At 36.4% G+C, this 17,343-nt stretch overlaps 1 protein-coding gene across 1 annotated transcript in view; it reads right to left on the bottom strand.

The window, feature by feature from the left end:
• MRPS9 (mitochondrial ribosomal protein S9) overlaps positions 1–17,343 on the bottom strand; it is a 55,825-nt gene that overhangs the window by 11,910 nt on the left and 26,572 nt on the right. Inside the window, 3 exon segments of the mRNA NM_001257485.1 lie at positions 7,815–7,894; positions 16,023–16,053; positions 16,137–16,199. Coding sequence (NP_001244414.1) covers positions 7,815–7,894; positions 16,023–16,053; positions 16,137–16,199 — 174 coding nt within the window.

The following is a 17,343-nucleotide window of genomic DNA, read 5'->3' as shown; positions in this document are numbered from 1 at the left end:
TATTACCTCATAATGTTGCTGATAAAGTTTTATCTAAGTGTAGGAGAAACGTCCCTTTGCCCCGTCATCATATTTACTAGTGCTTGCATTTCAGCACGGTCTTCACTCTGCAACCTGTTTTCAGGAACTGAAGGAAGGAATCAAAGGAAGGAAGGAGGGAAGGAAGGAGGGAGGGAGGGAGGGAGGGAGGGAGGACAGACTAAGCCTTTGAATTTTTGTAACATAGGTGAGAAAAGCTGATATAATACTCAATGGGTAGGACTCCTCAGTGAATAAGGACGTAAAAATTCATTCCTTTTGGCTGGGGAGATTCAGGTAAGTGTTTTTGGCTTTGTTTTTCATTAAGGGTAGTAGAATTGATAGTTTAGAAGAGAAAAGAAAAAAAGAAGCAGAGACAAAAAGAAGAAACAGCACTTAGAAGCTACAAAACTGATGGTGAGCTAGACATTACCAGTGGACGTGAGTATCTCAAATTGAAAGTAAATCCATCACTCTAGCTCAGCAATTCTAAAAGTGCAGTCCCTAGATCAGCAGCAGCAGCAGCAGCAGCAGCAGCATCCAAGCCTAGACTGGCTAGAAATATACATTCTAAGAACTATAGAGAATCTAGTTCAACACAATAGCAAAGGGACAAATGAAGTTAATTTAATCCTAGTATTCATATTAAGTGTAACTGTCCCTACAACTACATTCCAAGTACACATCCATCACCTGCAGCAGCAGAGGAATGTATTTGACAATTAAAAAGCAAACAAAAGCCAACTGTCCACCCTAAAGCAAAACCACAAACCATCCACATATAGAAAAACAGGGGTATATATCCACATACATATATCCCTGTCACTCAACTGAAAGTAAAAGTTTACAATTTATCTCCCAAGAATTGGTAAGCCTTGTTGATTGTGGTTAGGGTACTTTTAACTCACTTTTAAAGGCTAAAATAATGGTTTGGGACTTCAAATGGATAGTATATCAGAAAAATTTCAATGCACCAGTTTCTAGAAGCAATTCTCAAATGAGCTGAACAAATAAAGAACTCCCCCACCACCCCCCAAAAAAATGAATGCTCCCCACTTATATGAAATGGACAGACTCAGGCAAACAGCACGCCACTGTGCACCCAGCACAGCCTGACAGCAGGCTGGACCACAGGCAGACTGTGGCTCCATCGGGGCGCTCTGGTAAGGACACTGCAGTGAGCCTCTCAGCTGCCGGGTTCAGAGTCTGGAGATTCAGAGAGTGCGAGTCTATCTTTCAAACTAGTGAAGAATATATGAACTTAAAAGAATGCCAGCAATAGTAGTAAACTGCTGAGTAATTTACTACCCTCCTCTGCTTACAAGGGCTTACTTAATTTTCTGAAATAATTAAGTCAACTAAAATAACAACAATCAACCTATCTTGTACGTAAGTTTTAAGTCAAAGGATAGGCTGTCATCTCCCAAAGACTTTTGAGCAATTTTTACTTTAAATCCTTATTTTTCTTAAAGTATTCTTCCATGATGCCATTTCCTCCTAATGTTGTACTGAGATCCACAACAATGTATAAATGGTACAAATAAAACCGTCAGAAAAAAATGTAGAAGAGGAGAAAACAACCCATGAAAAGGACATGTCAGATTTCAAACACGGTGAACTCGATTCATTTGCGGCAAATGCTTACAATTTGATGATTGTAACCCATCAAATCACATAATGCCCATTAAACCACTCCATACACTTCTTTAAATAGGAAAATATATGTAAAGTACGTACTTAGCACAGTGCCTGACCTATAGTAATGGTCAAGAATGATAGCGGGGGTGAGGTATGGCTTTCAAGAGTCGAATAAACAATTTTACTGGTGCACCATTTCCATTTATTCTATTTTGCATAATAAAACCACTCTTAAGATTCTACCTTGGTTAGTTAGAGACAACAGTTCTCTGGAAAGTAGATTCTATAGCTTCAACTCCCTGAAGGGAGGTGTACTAATTTACATCAAAAAAATCCTTAAGGGTATAAAATATGCCAAGAACTGTCAACATCACAGATTACCACTGGTAGCTTCTGGTATATTGTTAAGTTTCCACTTAATTTTTAAGGGACACTAGAGAATTAGTATGACCCACCTACACTAAGTTTATATACTGTATTTAACAGTGTAATTTTCAAATATGACAGGAATAACCCAGATGTGAAATGCTGAATCATTAATCACAGCTATGATTAATATTTCATAAAATCAAAGCAAGCCTATCCACCCCTCGTGTCATCAGATTTCCATAATGTATGAGTCAAATTTAGAAGGTGCCTAATTTGAAAATACCAGATGCTCAGGTTACAGAAAAGAAATGCTTAATCTAAACCCTTCTGAGAGCATGAGCACTATGATTTTTAGTATCCTTCTGAAATCTGTTTTGGTTCTATTAAATCATGTGGAAATTCCAATTTTAGGAAGTGTAAACAAGTAACATTTCACGGGAAAGTGATACAGAAAAAGTCTGTTGTATTTTGGTACATAACATAAATAGTAACTAATAGTAATTATCTTAGATACTATACAGTAACAGTAAAATAACTGACTTAAAATTTGTGTTTGTTAAAGAAATCACAGAAAATCAATTTCTTAAATAATCTCAATTTTTTGGCCACTGGCATATACAAAATCAAATCAACAAATGTAAATATAATCCACTTATCATTAACTAAGAGAGGTTTACACCATATATCTCAAGTTCCAAGTGGCATACTTCTGTTGTAGACTCTTGGTATTACTTTGTGAATACAATACAATATACTCTATAGATTGCACATCAGGTAAATGCCATTCAACATACAAAGAAAGTCATCTCAAGATGGCTCATATGAAAAAGGACTCTGGGGAAGTCCACACGCAGGAGTGATGACCTGAAAAGTTCTTGTAACTCAGACAGCATATATTTTTACTATTCAAATTAAAGCCCCATCATATATTATAATAATTATACCAATTCAAAGAGATAATCTAATTAAAACCAACATAGAGACAATAATATGCTGAATCCTTTTCTAAAAAATTAATTTTCTTAATTGGTACACTTGGAGCATACCAGATATACAATGGTAATTATTCATATGGGAGGAAAATGTACATTAAAGATACCTCTAGAACAGCAATTTCGACTGCTGAATTAATTACTGAATTAACTCCTGCTGTCAAGGAAAGTCTTAAAACAGCATGCAAATATGTTTTAGCACCAGTTTGTAGCTTTTTAAAAAATAAGCACTTTACATAGTCGTAGTTATTCCGCAATACCTCACTGTGAGAAGGGTCACTATTTTAATTCCATTTTAAAAGACAGCACTACATCCAAGAGTTTTCAACAAGGTCACAAAGACGATCTAGAGACATCTGAACTAAGTAAGAATTCTGTGATACTCAGTGCCCAGGACTTCTGCTAAGAGTCAGGAATCTTCACATAACGAAGCAGCACACTTCTGGGGCTGCTTCCAGGCTTTAAGAACTAAGTAGGTTACTGAAGTCCTTTAAAATGAATTGGAGATTCTCCAAATACGCCAGGAGCTTCTTTCACAAGGCAAATGAACCCTCTTTACACATAAGTTATAAGGATTAGAATTACCTGATTTTCTCTCACATTTTAAACTTTACTACTTATCCCTTCATTTTACATATACATATATATTTTTTTCAGTATAAATTTCATCTGTGGCCATGTAACTCCTTCAGTTTAAAGAAAAAGTTTGAAAATATTGAATTGCTTACTGTAAAACTGGTTCTAAAACATAAATGAAGTTTCTACACAATGCTAAATTCCTAGTGCAGTGTTTAGAGTTGCATACCTTCCTATCTTAAAGACTGAGATGAGGGGAGCTTTTGTAAAACTTCAATAAATGCTTAAGGTATTGGGGCTGATATCAGTCTTAAAACTGGGACTTTATTAACCTCTCTTTTGAGAAAATGTATTTATCTAAGGCGAGTAATGCCTACAATGACAATGTATAGAGTTTTCAATATTCTGTACTACGGTCCTTCCCAAGCACTGGTTTTGTGGGACATCAAAAGGGGTTTGGAGTAGAAAGTGTTCTACAGTCCACTCGGTTTGAGCAGCAGAGTGTGAAAGCAACGTGTTTCTTTACTTAAGGACTTCACAGAGCTTGGATTCTACTAAGTGTCTCCTTGTTAGAGTTTCCCAGTACACAATATGTAACATTCCTAAATGAACACTTCAGAGCTTTCTTGAAGAATATTTCAGTTTGTATTCTGCAGAAAGCACTTTGGGAAGAGCTGGGTTACAGACATGCCTTGACTTAATGGGTCATGTTTTACAAAAGGGTTACCACTTCAGAGTTAAATAATCCCCTCGCATTATGAGTTTTAAAGGATTTTCAACTTACTTTTAGTGAGTGAATTTTTTTTTTTTTTTCCCAGAAACATACATATTGGTAAATGTTTTTTTCTTCAAATTAAAGGACCTTCAGAAACTGAACCATGACCACCAAGGCTGCGGCCTTTGTCACCAGCTTGGTTGTCCTGGACAGGCCCAAGCTGCTGTGGGAAAGGGGGTAACCCTGGTGGGGTTTACAGCCTTGGATCCAACGGGCAGCCCACTCTCTAGCCTAGTCCTTTCTCCACTCCCCACAGTCTTCACCTAGGCTAGCCACAACTCGGTTATCTTGCTGTATAGCATTTTATTTTTTACACAGACATCTATATCCTCTTTAACATTCTTCCCTCTCCTTTACACCTTTGCTCAATTGTTTCAGGAAACTTTATTCTTTCTCTCTTTCTTGAAACCTAAAACCCTAAATCATGTCAGAAAAGCAAACAAGTTCTACTAGTTCAATGGACATTAAGGAAATGGGAAGCCATCCATTTTTGGCGAAAAAGCCACCATGCAGGGGATCCCTTCATGGTACTCAATGATGCTTTCAGAAACTCAGGAAGTTTCTTATTTCTTCTTACTTTTTATTAAGAAATTATTTGTTACTATGGTTTTATACTTTTTTCATTATATACATACATCTTATTAGTGTAAAATAAATGAGTTTTTAATCGACTTTCCCAGGAACCTGAAGACACGCGGATCATTATATCCATAGGAAAATGGGGGCCCAAGTGCCCTGCAAGTGAACCTGTGGAGTGTGGCACGTTTCCAAAACGTGAGAACATCACGGATCAGCACATCCCCCTTCACTTTATACTTTCCTATCACGCTTCGTTTCTGGGCAGGAACAATAAACTGTATCTTATATTTCATGGCCATTTTTCCTCAAAAACCTCCCCATTTCTCCACAGAAAGTGGACAGACTAAATACAGGTCAACTGGAAACAGGATCCACTAAAGCCTCATACACTGATCTTAACTGCAGGGTGCATCAGCGCCATCTTTTATTAACTGCTATAACGTAATAGATATGCTTCGTATGCAAACAGTCACCAAATACTCAAAAGAAGATCTGGCATCTTGAAGGAGGATAAGAAAGGTTAATCGGCATCAGAAGGGTCTCCTCACGCCAACTGCACGCAGGCTCTAGATGTGTTTTCCTGTCACAACTCCTGGCCAATGGCATCCGGGCCTCACACAATTACAGTTGGGCAACGACGTGGGAAAAACAGTTTGGCTTAGTGTCTGTTACCCTGTCACATAGGGAAAAAATTCTATCAACGAAAATAAATGGTAGCAACAAGGATTCATTTCCAAGTCTTTAGAGCTTGCCACAGTCTTCAGGGGCGACCTCCCGTGCCGCAGTGGGGACGGCCGTCCTGTGATCACTCACGGTGGGAAGGGGACGGCTCCCCTCACCATCAAGACCAGGCAGAACAAAGAGAGTGCAGGCAGGCGAGATGGCTCCTAGTGTTATAGCTGGACTTTCTACGCAGTGCCTGGCTGCTACAAAAACGCTTCTGTAGGGTGAATGATGAACATTTTGTCACTATTTCAAAGTCTCAGTATCTCCAGCAGGTGATCGTGATATCTGGGAAACTAGGCTGGTGTGACTGCAGCTGTAATTAATAACACCTGCTATACATAATGCTGAAATGTATGCATAGGGCATACATTTAGAAATTACTGCATTGCACTAAAATAGAAAAGTCCAAAGGACTCTTCTATTGATCCATAACAAAACTTAAATTACTCAAAAACAAAGAATGTTTATTAATCAGATATCATTTGACATTTTAGTCAGAGAGTATGGTAACATTTTATCCACTTAGAAACTGATCAGTTTCTTGAACAATACTTTTTAAAACATAAAAACAAACTTAAAAAAAAAAGTTAGGTCTCTTATAGGATGTGTAATTTCCTCATTATGATGGAATGCAACAAAATATCTTGCCCTTGGGTTGCTCAGTTTCAGCCAAAACAAATGCAAATGGCATGTCAGATGACAGCTGTTTGATAAGGCTCCTCTACAAGACCTGCATGCTTTACTTTTTTCCGTGAAACTTGGGATGAAAGGCAGAAGGCAGGAAGAGAATTAATGTAGCATACAGTCTAAAGGCAATGCTACAACCGTGATTAAGTAGAAAAGTTAAAAGGCACAGATTTTCCACAGCTTCGCTGCGTGCAACCCATCCGTGTAACAAGTTGACAGGCCTAGCGCGTCAGCTCCATCATCCCCTCCGACAGCTAAAACGCAGCATTGCATCCCTTTTCAGAGAAAATTTGCGTCTGCACCATGAAGCGTTGTACATTATTTCTTAGCACTGCAGGGGGCTCAAGTCCATATGGAACCTTCACAAATATTACCACAGATCAAACCGGCGGCGTTTGGAGGCAGATTTGACATACCTATTTAAATGAACAGCAGGGGTCCTCGGGCAGCCTCGGGCTGTGCGGGAGAGAACCTCTACGAGCCCAGCCGCAGCTCCATTACTCAGCAAAGACACACTCTACATTTATCATTCATTTCATTTCTGCCAGGGCAAGAAGCTCATTTGCCCAAGGTCAACAAAAAGCGAAAAGAAGGTTTTCTTTTTTTTCCCCAAGAAAAATGTACCTGACAAGTGGGAATTTTGTCCTTTGGGTTTGTGGAGCACAAATAAACAGCAGATAATTCTAAAAAGCAGAGTAAATGTGTGCACTGATTCAAGCCACTGCAATCTGACTGTAGATGGGGGAAGCCCAATAAATATTTCTGAAACTTTAAAAAAATCATATAACGAGTAAAATAGAACTTGATATCATGTTCTAAAAATAAAAACAGAATATTGGCATCCGGCCTTTTTTTCCACAGCAATTCTGGGGAACTCTTCCAAATTTGCACACTATCAGATACTTATAGCTCTGAAAACAAAACAAAAATTGTTCACAGCACCCTAAATGCAGTTGGAAGTCAAACTGTAATAAAATCATTTCTTAGGTTGTTTCGGGGCCCAAATTCTAGGCTCGTCCACTGCATTAATCTATGAAAGGCAAAAATTGTATATAAATAACAAAAAACAAATGAGAAGTAACCATTTGATTCTTTTTCAAGGCAAATGCCTCAGAGCCCCTGACAGCATCATACACTTGGCCTCCTCCTTCCATACCCTGGAAGCACATGCACACACTATATAATTGAGCTGAACATCTATCTTCGAACATGATTTCAATTTGTAAGTAAAAGCATTTTAAAGACAAACCATTCTGATATAAATTCTATAAAGTTTACCTTTAGCAAAATGAATTAATATAAATCATTTCATCAACACACCGTCTTACCTCTAGAAGTCTTATTTTTGCCCATTATAAAATACTAGGTAAATTCTGAAGCTGAGAACAGTATCCAGTATAACTAGTTTTGTAGCTTACAGCTCGTATTATTTATCATAAATGCAATATACTTACATGCATTAATGAATAGTATGACTGTTTGCCAGTATAGAAGAGATAGTGAAATGGACGGCCATCTTCTCCCCACTGGATTGCTGATAAAAAAGCCAGATGAAAACAAATAAAAATATACACAGAGACAGAGCAAATAGCTGCATTTAACCACAGTTAGGAGACACATTTATAATTGAGTAACAAAAAATACAAAAATCACCAACATTTAGAATTTGGATATTGAGTTTAGCATATTTATATGCAATTATTTAGGATATTTAATATTTCATACCATTAACATAAAACAATGTTTACATTTAATTAAAAAATTACTAAATATTAATTATGAGAATTTCTATAATTTGTTTCAAATAAAAGCTTATAAAATAGCCAAAATCATCTTGTTTGAATAAAAAAATTTAGGCTTGGCTACATACATAATGCCCTCCCATATTTTTAAAAGGGAAAACTGATAAAGTAAACAATGCAGTACATTCAAAGAATCTAAAACAGGTAAACAAAGATGAAAACGAATGTATTTTTCTATGCTACATCATTTGTTTCAACCCTGTGGTCATCCACCTCCGAGTGTAAAACATCGACAACAGAAGGGCCTCAAAAAGGTGTTGGGTGCAATTCCTTCTGGAATACACATGACCATTCACATCTAACTAACCACCACCAAGCAAACTGAGAAGTGGCGTTAGTCTAAGAAACAAGACAAATGCTAACTCTGTGTCCTCTGCCCATGCTATCTCTGTTGAGATGCTTCTCTGAAGCAGATTATCCTCCTTGGTCCATTACAGAAGTTGTAAACTATTTTCCCCCAGGCCGTCACTTGCCTTTTACTTTTACTTACGTTACCTTTCATAATTGAGAAGTTTAAAATATGTAAATAGTCAAATCTGTCGCTTTTCCTCTATGGCAGTGTGACTTGTTTTTTTCATGATTCAGCCCATGAAGGAATCCTTTATAGGCATTTTCTCCCTAATTGCAGCCCCCCCCATGAAATGTTAATACCACAGGCACACTACACATCTGCTGATGTATAGTGTGGCCCACCGGAGGGCCACAAACCATTGTAACAGCTAGGTTTCCCCACCCCCGTGAACCAATCTTTGCCCCCACTGAGGAAACATGCTTTAAGGCTTTGGGCTCTCTAAAATTATTTTCTTGTATTTCTTCTGGAATTTTTATTTATTTTCATGTTCAAATATTTAATCTATTGGAATTTATGTTTGTGAGGCAGAAATCCAATAACTATTTTGTCCAGCAAAGAGTCATTATCTCTCTACAGTTTTTTGAATAGGACAGGCTTTTCTATTGAAATACCACCTGTATTATATAGGAGGATGTCTTTCTTCTGAAACAAAGACCACATTTTCATAATAAATGTTGAAAAGAAAGTCTTGCTTGGCTACTTAGCTTGAAAAACCAAATTCTTATTTGCTAATGGCTTATGGATGATTTCAGCACTTTTCCAAAATCATTGTCATAGACTTCATGAATCAAATCCAGCATATCTTCTAATATTTTTCTTTTCTTATGCAATTGATTTTCACTGTATGGTTAGTCTGTCAGAAAGTGATTAAAAAAAGGACAAACATGGTTGCAGACAAGACTCTACTGGTAAGCTTGGAGATATGTTTGAGTTGAGTCTCATATCATGGGATTGATTTTATTACATATGTGAATGTGTATACACACACACACACACACACACACACACACTCTCTTGACTTCACTGAACCTAAGGTATCACAGATTTTAAGATGCCGCATCATGTATCTTATATATCACAAAGAAAGAGGAAAAAATACGGTCAAACCACGATATGTATCATAGCTCACAAAAACTGTAAAGTGTTTCCTGCTGTCAGACATTAAAATTTGAAGAAAAAAAAAAGTCTTAGAATTAACTAAGTAAGGCACAAACATATGCCGCCAGTACGTTGCTCATTGGTCTGTCTACTCTGCGTCAGTAACTGCCAATTTAATTAGCAGAGCTTTTTGCTGGGTTTTGATACCAGGTATGATGAGCTCCCTTCATTACTTAAAAAAAATTTTTTAACCACTGCTTCTTGCACAATTAGACTTGACAAGTTTCTCCCAAAAGCTGTACCAAAACTTTAAGTAAAATTATATTCAATTTATCAATAATTTAGAAAGCAGCAATTTTGGAATATTGTCTTCCCTTAGAGAACCATAGAATTTTTCCAACTATTCAGATTTTCACTTCTGATCTTTAACTGAGTATCATAATTCTCTATATAAATCTCATATATTTTGCAAGTCTTATTTGTGTATTTTAGTTTGTTTCTCTTGATACTGCCCTCCCCTATTCAGTTATCTATAATATAAAAGTAACTTTACACAAGTAACACATACTTCCCAGATCATATGTTAAAATTCTTTTGTCAGAGCAAGGCGGGAGTTTATTGCTCTGGACTCTCTGTGCATTTACGTATGTATGCCTGCATGAAATAGGATTGTCTGTGTGGGTCTTTTAAAGATAAAAGTGGTATTAAACTGTATTTATGCTACATACACCATTTTTACTTGCTTTTTTAACTCAACAATGTTACACCTCTACTAGCACAACTAGCTGTATCTCACTCTTTTTACGGCCTGTATATTATTCCACAGCATGAGTTTATTTAGCCACCCTGTGATGAACATTTAGACTCTTTCCAATTTCTTGCTGATACAATATTTACAATTTCCAATCTGATGGGTGATAATTGCCTCTCATTATTGTTTTACAAGATGTTATTTCTGACCTCTGATATTTTCAAATGTTTACTGGTAGTTTAATTTTTTCCATTTATGAATTGCTTATTTTCCTTTGCTCATTTCTCTAGTAAGCTGTTTTTGTTAATTTGTGAGTAATTTATTCTAGGTATCAGGCCTCCGGCACATTTCAAATTTTCTGGTGTCTTCGTCAAACAGAAATTTTTAACTTCAACATAAATAATTTATCATCTTTGTCCTTTAGTTTTTGTGATTTAAGGACATATCTGTTACTTTAAAAGTATTGAAAGCTGTATGTATATTCTTCAACTAGCCACTTTATTTCTGTTCTAGAGTTTGAATTTCTTAACTCCAAAAACACACAATAATTTTTAAAGTCTTGACCAAACTCTGTTATCTTCTGCATACAGCCTATTTTTCAGCATACCATTAAATGAATTGAGAAAAGGAGGCACATGCATGCATATACATACGAATGTGTCTGTATGAATATGTAGGTATGTATTCGTATAGTTGGAATTCAGTGTTTTTAAAACAGTTCTTGTCTGCCAAAATACATAAAGGAAGTGAAAGATTGCAATTCATTTGCTACCAATAAGACCATCATGTTACTTAGATCATCATTACATGCCATCCCATACTGATTTCTTTGTGTGTAGATGTGGCCGCCACAGAGTCATCAACTGACAGGATGCTCATATGATCTCTGCAGGATCAGCATTTCACCCTGTAACTATACTGTGGTCTGCTTGTATAAGAGGGTATCATTTTGTAAATTTTCAGAACAATTCATGGTTTAAATGCTTGGAATTCAGGGATCCAAATAATGGTAGTCTAGTGAAATTCTAATACAGTTTTTAGTGTATGTTTTCCATTTTCTAAGCAGGCAGTCATAACATCTGTGAATAATCATCAATTTTCCTAATTTCTTTGAGTTTTCTAATTCATACTTTTTACCTTTTTAAGCCACACTTTTTTTTAACCACGCTAGTTAAAACTTCCAAAACAATGCCAAATAACAGAGGTGAGTATGCACGTACCTGTCTTATTCCTGAACCAGGATCTATTGATATATTTTAAATTTGATGTGTTTCTGTTTGTCATGATAGGCTTTCTCAAACTTAGAAAGTTTCTTTTTATTTCTAGTTTGTGTTTTTACCAAAAAAATTAATGCTCAATTTTGTTAATTAACTTTTATTTATTGAAATGTTTTAACCTTGACTCAATTAACACAGAGAATTACATAAATCATCCTTATTTTCCCGGAGAGAAAAAAGGCCCTCTGGTATATTCTCTTAATATAAAGTTTACTTGGTTTGCTAGTGTTTTATTTGGTGACAATAGACTATAGGTTCCTTTTTCATGAAATTTGTGACCAGATTTGATAATTGTGTGAGCCTCGGAAGGGAATTTGGAAGTTTCATTCTTTTCTTCTGCTCTGTAACAGTTTAAATAACAATAGTTACATCCTCCTTCAAGGTATGTCAGAACTTCCTGACAAAACCTTCTGGGCCTGGGCTTCTTTCATTAGACCTTTGGTGCCCTTTGATAACTTCTGTGGCTTTTAGATTAACACGGGGTACCCAATCCCTGGACCACGGACAGGTACCAGGTTCTACTGATTTTTATTTGCTGTCATGACTGGTCAACTGGGACCAGAGTGGGTGTTTCACAATAAGAGCACTTGGTTCTATAGCAGGGGTCCCCAGCCCCTAGGCCACAGACCAGCATAGCTTCATCTGTATTTATAGACGTTCCCCATTGCTCATATTACCGCCTGAGCGCCACATCCTGTCAGATCAACGGTGCCATTAGATTCTCATAGGAGCGCAAACCCTATTGTGAACAGCACACGCAAGAGATCTATGTTGCGTGCTCCTTATGAGAATCTAATGCCTGATGATCTGTCACTGTCTCCCATCACCCCCACATGGGGCCATGTAGTTGCATAAAAACAAGCCCAGGCCTCACGCTGATTCTACATTATAGTGAGTTGTATAATTATTTCATTGTATCTTACAATGTAATAATAGAAATAAAGCTCACAATAAATGTAATGAGCTTGAATCATCCCGAAGCCATCCCCCAACCCCTGGTCCGTGAAATCGTCCTTCACAAAACTGGTCCCTAGTGCCAAAAAGGTTGGGGACCACCAGTTTAACCAATACTCTCCTGATTAAGACATCTGTGGCAATTATATTATTCTTTCAACTACATGTCTGAGAGTCAGTTGAGTCTGGTGGTCATATATATATGTGTGTGCCACAACTGCCTGGGCCTCTTTCCATTCTGGCTCAACTATTTCCTAGCTGTTATGTCCTTGGTAAGTTAAACTCCATGTGCTTTTCATTCCTACATTTGTGCAGTGGGGGAAATTACAGTATCTACTTAATAAACCTATTGTGAAGAGTGTAAGTTAACACATAGGAAGCACTTAGAATTATGCCTGGTCTACTCTGTTTCAATAAACGCTAACAATTCTTACTTGAGAGATTTTTCAAGTTAGAAGAAAGTTACCCATAACAATTGTATACTTTAAAATTACCCTCTGAATATTATTATTTACAATTCTTAATATTGCCCTCTTATGTTTTCTCTTTTTTCCCTGGCCAGATTTGCCAGATGTTGATTGACTTCACTAGCTTTTTCAAAGAATGACATGGTTTTGTTTATCATACCCCTTCTTTTAAATTTCTTCGCTATGCTCCTCTATTCGATTTTTCTTTTTCTGGCTTCCTGAACTGAAAATTTAGTTCATTTATATTCATTCTTTCTTAATTTCTAACAAATATATGCTTTTCTCTGTATAATACAATGTCCATATTCCATAGGATTTAATAGGAACTGTTTTCATTGTCATGTCTGTAACCTCAATTTTGATTTTCTCTTTAATCCAACAGTAATATGGTTTTACTGATTTTAACTCAGAAAAATCTAACGATATGATTTTTACTACTTGGAATTCGTTAGGTTTTCTTTATGGCCAATTACATCATAATTCTAGTAATAGTCCATAGGCCTCTGCATAGAAAATGTATTCTTTGTATCTGTAACTATAAAATCATGCTGTGTTATTCAAATTCGTTAGAGCCTTAGTTAACAGCTTTTGCTTTAAATATTTCAATGCTAAATGTTGGTGCAAAAAGGTTTGTGGTCATCAAATCTACTCAATGGAGATAAGGTTTTATCAACATAAATTAACATTCTTGTTTCATTGAAGTATTATTCACACTCCTTGAATTCCATTTTGTCTAATATGAGGTGCTACTCTTTGCTTCTGTTGACCCAGTAGTTATCTTTGTTTCACCTAATATTTTTATCACTTGCTTTAAACCATAAAGAGCAAGACTTTTATGTTAACTCAATCTAGAAGCTTCCATCTTTTAATAAGGAAAGTATTAGTACGCTATAAATGTCATAATCTACCCAAATCTAAAATTCACTGGTACTTTTTTAGCATAAAAAAAAATCAGTTTATCCTTTATTTACGAAATACAACAAAATTGGGAGGTAGGTGCATAAGCAACAAAAAATATTTTACTAATTCTCAAGGAGTACTGTTTACATATAGCTACATATAGTAAACTACAACTTAAGATAATCCTACCAGAAGTGACATATTTTCAAAATAACACATGGGCATTTTGCAGGGATATACAGAAGTTTCAGTTGATACAACCTGGCTGCTGATAACAATAAACTTCTAATACTGAGAAGCTGGTACAATTTGAAAGAACAAACCAGTCTTAGGGGGCAGATGTATAAGAAGAGATGCAACTAGCAGAGATATAAAGAACCAAGAGAGAGACAGAGAAATAGGTGGGGAGCCTGAGAGGTTAAAAAAATAGAAGAGTTAGTAAAGAAGAAGAAGAAAAAAATCACTGTCATTACAAACATTTACTGAAAAGTTACTAGGTGTTTAATATAAGTTACTGTGCCCTGTGCATAGTTTTACTTCTGTAACACTTGAGTTGTATCTGCAAAAGTGATGTGCACTTTTAACATAGTCTTCATTTATTATTTCCCCAAAAGCTATTGTTAGATTGATGGTATAATTTATAATCAACCATGTCTAAGAATCGAGCAAATACCAATGATAGAGCATACTTATAAAAAGATTCAAAACATTTATAACAAGATTCAAACTAAAAGTTATCATTTCCAAGAGTGAACTGGAGAGAATAAATTCCTAGCTTTGAATGAAAATAGGACTTAGCAGAAATACCACTGAAAAATAAATAAGTCTTCTATGGAAATATCTGCTATCTTACCAATTTTTATTTAATTCTAAACACACTGATAAAGCGGCCTGCACATTGAGCACCTGTGGCCACCCAGCTGTTCTCAAGTAGATCCACACATTTTTGCTGCTGAGTTTCATGCTTACTGGTAGTTGTGTTTACTCCCAAGCCTACTTTATTGCAGTTGTACTTATTTCTATAAATACATGAATTAAGTATTACATAAATAAATGAAATATGAGTGCAAACATAAAGTTCCTACTTCTAGGAAAACTAGGTTGAATGCTCTAGAAAGGCAAGTTGCTAAAAAAAAAAAAAGTCATGCCAACTTCAGTGAGGTTGATGGGAAGAATTTATAGAAATACAAAAATACTCTGCACTCAGATTTCTTAGGAAGTGTAAGTTCACTGCTCCACTGCAAGAAAATCAAAAGTGAAAGACTGCGATGATGCATCAGCGGCATGGTTATACAAAAGCTGCGGGGGGAGCGGACACACTCACAACCACCAAACCTCTAGGGTCACAGCAAAAGCTTGATGGGTAAGTTCAAGTTACATTTGGAGTGTTTTTTTAAAGAAATGATTTCTAGCTTTAATACTTTTTAAGTTAACAGAGAACTACTGGTCCTCACTGGATAAGAGGCTTCTAATGTATAATAAATATATTATTCATTTTCTTGGCAACCTTAAAGCTTGTTGTGTATTTTCTTCAAGATTTTTTTTTTACACATTTAAAAGACAAAGAGAACATCTTAATAGAAGCCAGAGAAAACAGGAGACACGATTAAAGATGGCTAACTGCTCACTAGACGCATGTAAGACAAGCCAATGGAATTACATCATTAAAGTATTGAGAGAACAGAAAAGAAAATCTATAGTCAGTGAAAATGTGCTTCTGAAATCAAGGAAAGTTTTAAATTTTCTTATAAACAGAAGTTGAATTAGTTGCCAGCAGCTCTGTACCAAACTCTCCCTCAAAAGGACATGTTGGAATGCAAATAATTAGTGACATTCGTATAGTCACAAGCTCTAACCCCCTCTAATTTTAGTATTTAATTTAAAAGATAAGGTTTGCAAACTTCACTCGTTCATTGTTAGTTACAAAATTTTTTGACCTACTTCACAACTACCGTGACACAGGGGGGCCACCCTACAATATGTGAGCAACTGCTGATACATAACCTGACACGGAAATACGGTAAAGAAAAAACTGTTGATCTCATTCTCGAACAAACTTACCTCTTTGTTTTGGAAAAATCTGTTCAGGATGCTGTAAAATAAATTAATAATGTATTAGATAATTATCGTAACATATAAAAGTGAAATTTTTAAAATAGTAATTAAAATAACTACCTTCATTATTGGCCTGGCTCGTTTCTCAAACAAACCACTTGGGAAAAGGTAAGCAATAGCTCTCTGAAAATATACACAAAGGTTAGTTAACAACTGTTATACAAAAAAGGTTGGAACTAATAGTTATAGAGTGCTTTCTAAAGGCTGAACATTGAATTAGAGTTTCAAAGCATTATCTTATTGCATAATTGTTTCAATGGGATGATAAAATTACTACACACTCATCCAAAAATAAAAAATTTTAACTATTAAACTGGTTATTGACAATTTTCAAGTGTGAGCTTTAAATGTGTCATTCCTTGAATATGAAAGCACAAATAATCTCTCTTTTATTTTTAAAGGATCACTTAGAGATGCGCCTGTCCAGCTTCTGTGGAAATGTGCTTAAGAGCAATTGTTCCAGCTCCCAGCTGGTCGTGCACATATCAAAGAGCAGGCTGCAAAGAGCAGGCTCTAAGTCTCACCCACTATGACACCCCTGATGTCTTCAGATGGTCTTTCAACTTTTTCCAGAGTTTTTAAACTACACTCTTCCCAAACAAGTTCTTCTTCCATGTCTGTTTTTCAATAGGGATGCTGCTGGCATTGTGGGTGTGACAGCTCCATCACAGGCACCCTTCTCCCATACTGTAGGTCATTGAATATTCCTGGCTTTTTTCCAGTCGACACCAGTAATACCCAGTGCTCGTGATAAATCTCATCCCCACACCTTTCCAAATGCCCCTACATCCTAGGGAGCAGCACTGCCTCCCAGCTGAGAACAATAGCTTAAGCCTGTATAGTGTCTTCTCCAATACCCTGCCTCACCATTAACAACAAAATGTACACTTTCCTTCTTGTTGAACAGTGCCAGAGGAAGAGTCCACGGCCTGGGACCCGGTAATGCATTTAAATACACTTCTGCTCGTTTAGAAAGCCTGTTCTGAGTGGGCCTTCTCTGCCCGCCCACATAGTAAATGTGTTGGACCAGACTTTGCCCCCGAAAGGAGAGGTCTATAATTTGGAGGTATAAATTCAGTCATATTAGGAAGCCTAATTGTGTCTCTGAGTCAAGCTTCATTCTCTCATTCAGCTTTTTTCAGAACAAAATTACACTTCAAACAAAACAAAAAACCTAGCTCAGGCACGGTGGCTCACGCCGGTAATCCCAGTGCTGAGGGAGACTGACGTGGGTGGATGAGGCCAGGTGTTATAAACCAGCCTGGGC

This window comes from Macaca mulatta, chromosome 13 (genome assembly GCF_049350105.2).
Source record: "Macaca mulatta isolate MMU2019108-1 chromosome 13, T2T-MMU8v2.0, whole genome shotgun sequence".
NCBI lineage: Eukaryota > Metazoa > Chordata > Mammalia > Primates > Cercopithecidae > Macaca > Macaca mulatta.
This window is presented reverse-complemented; position numbering and strand designations above follow the sequence as displayed.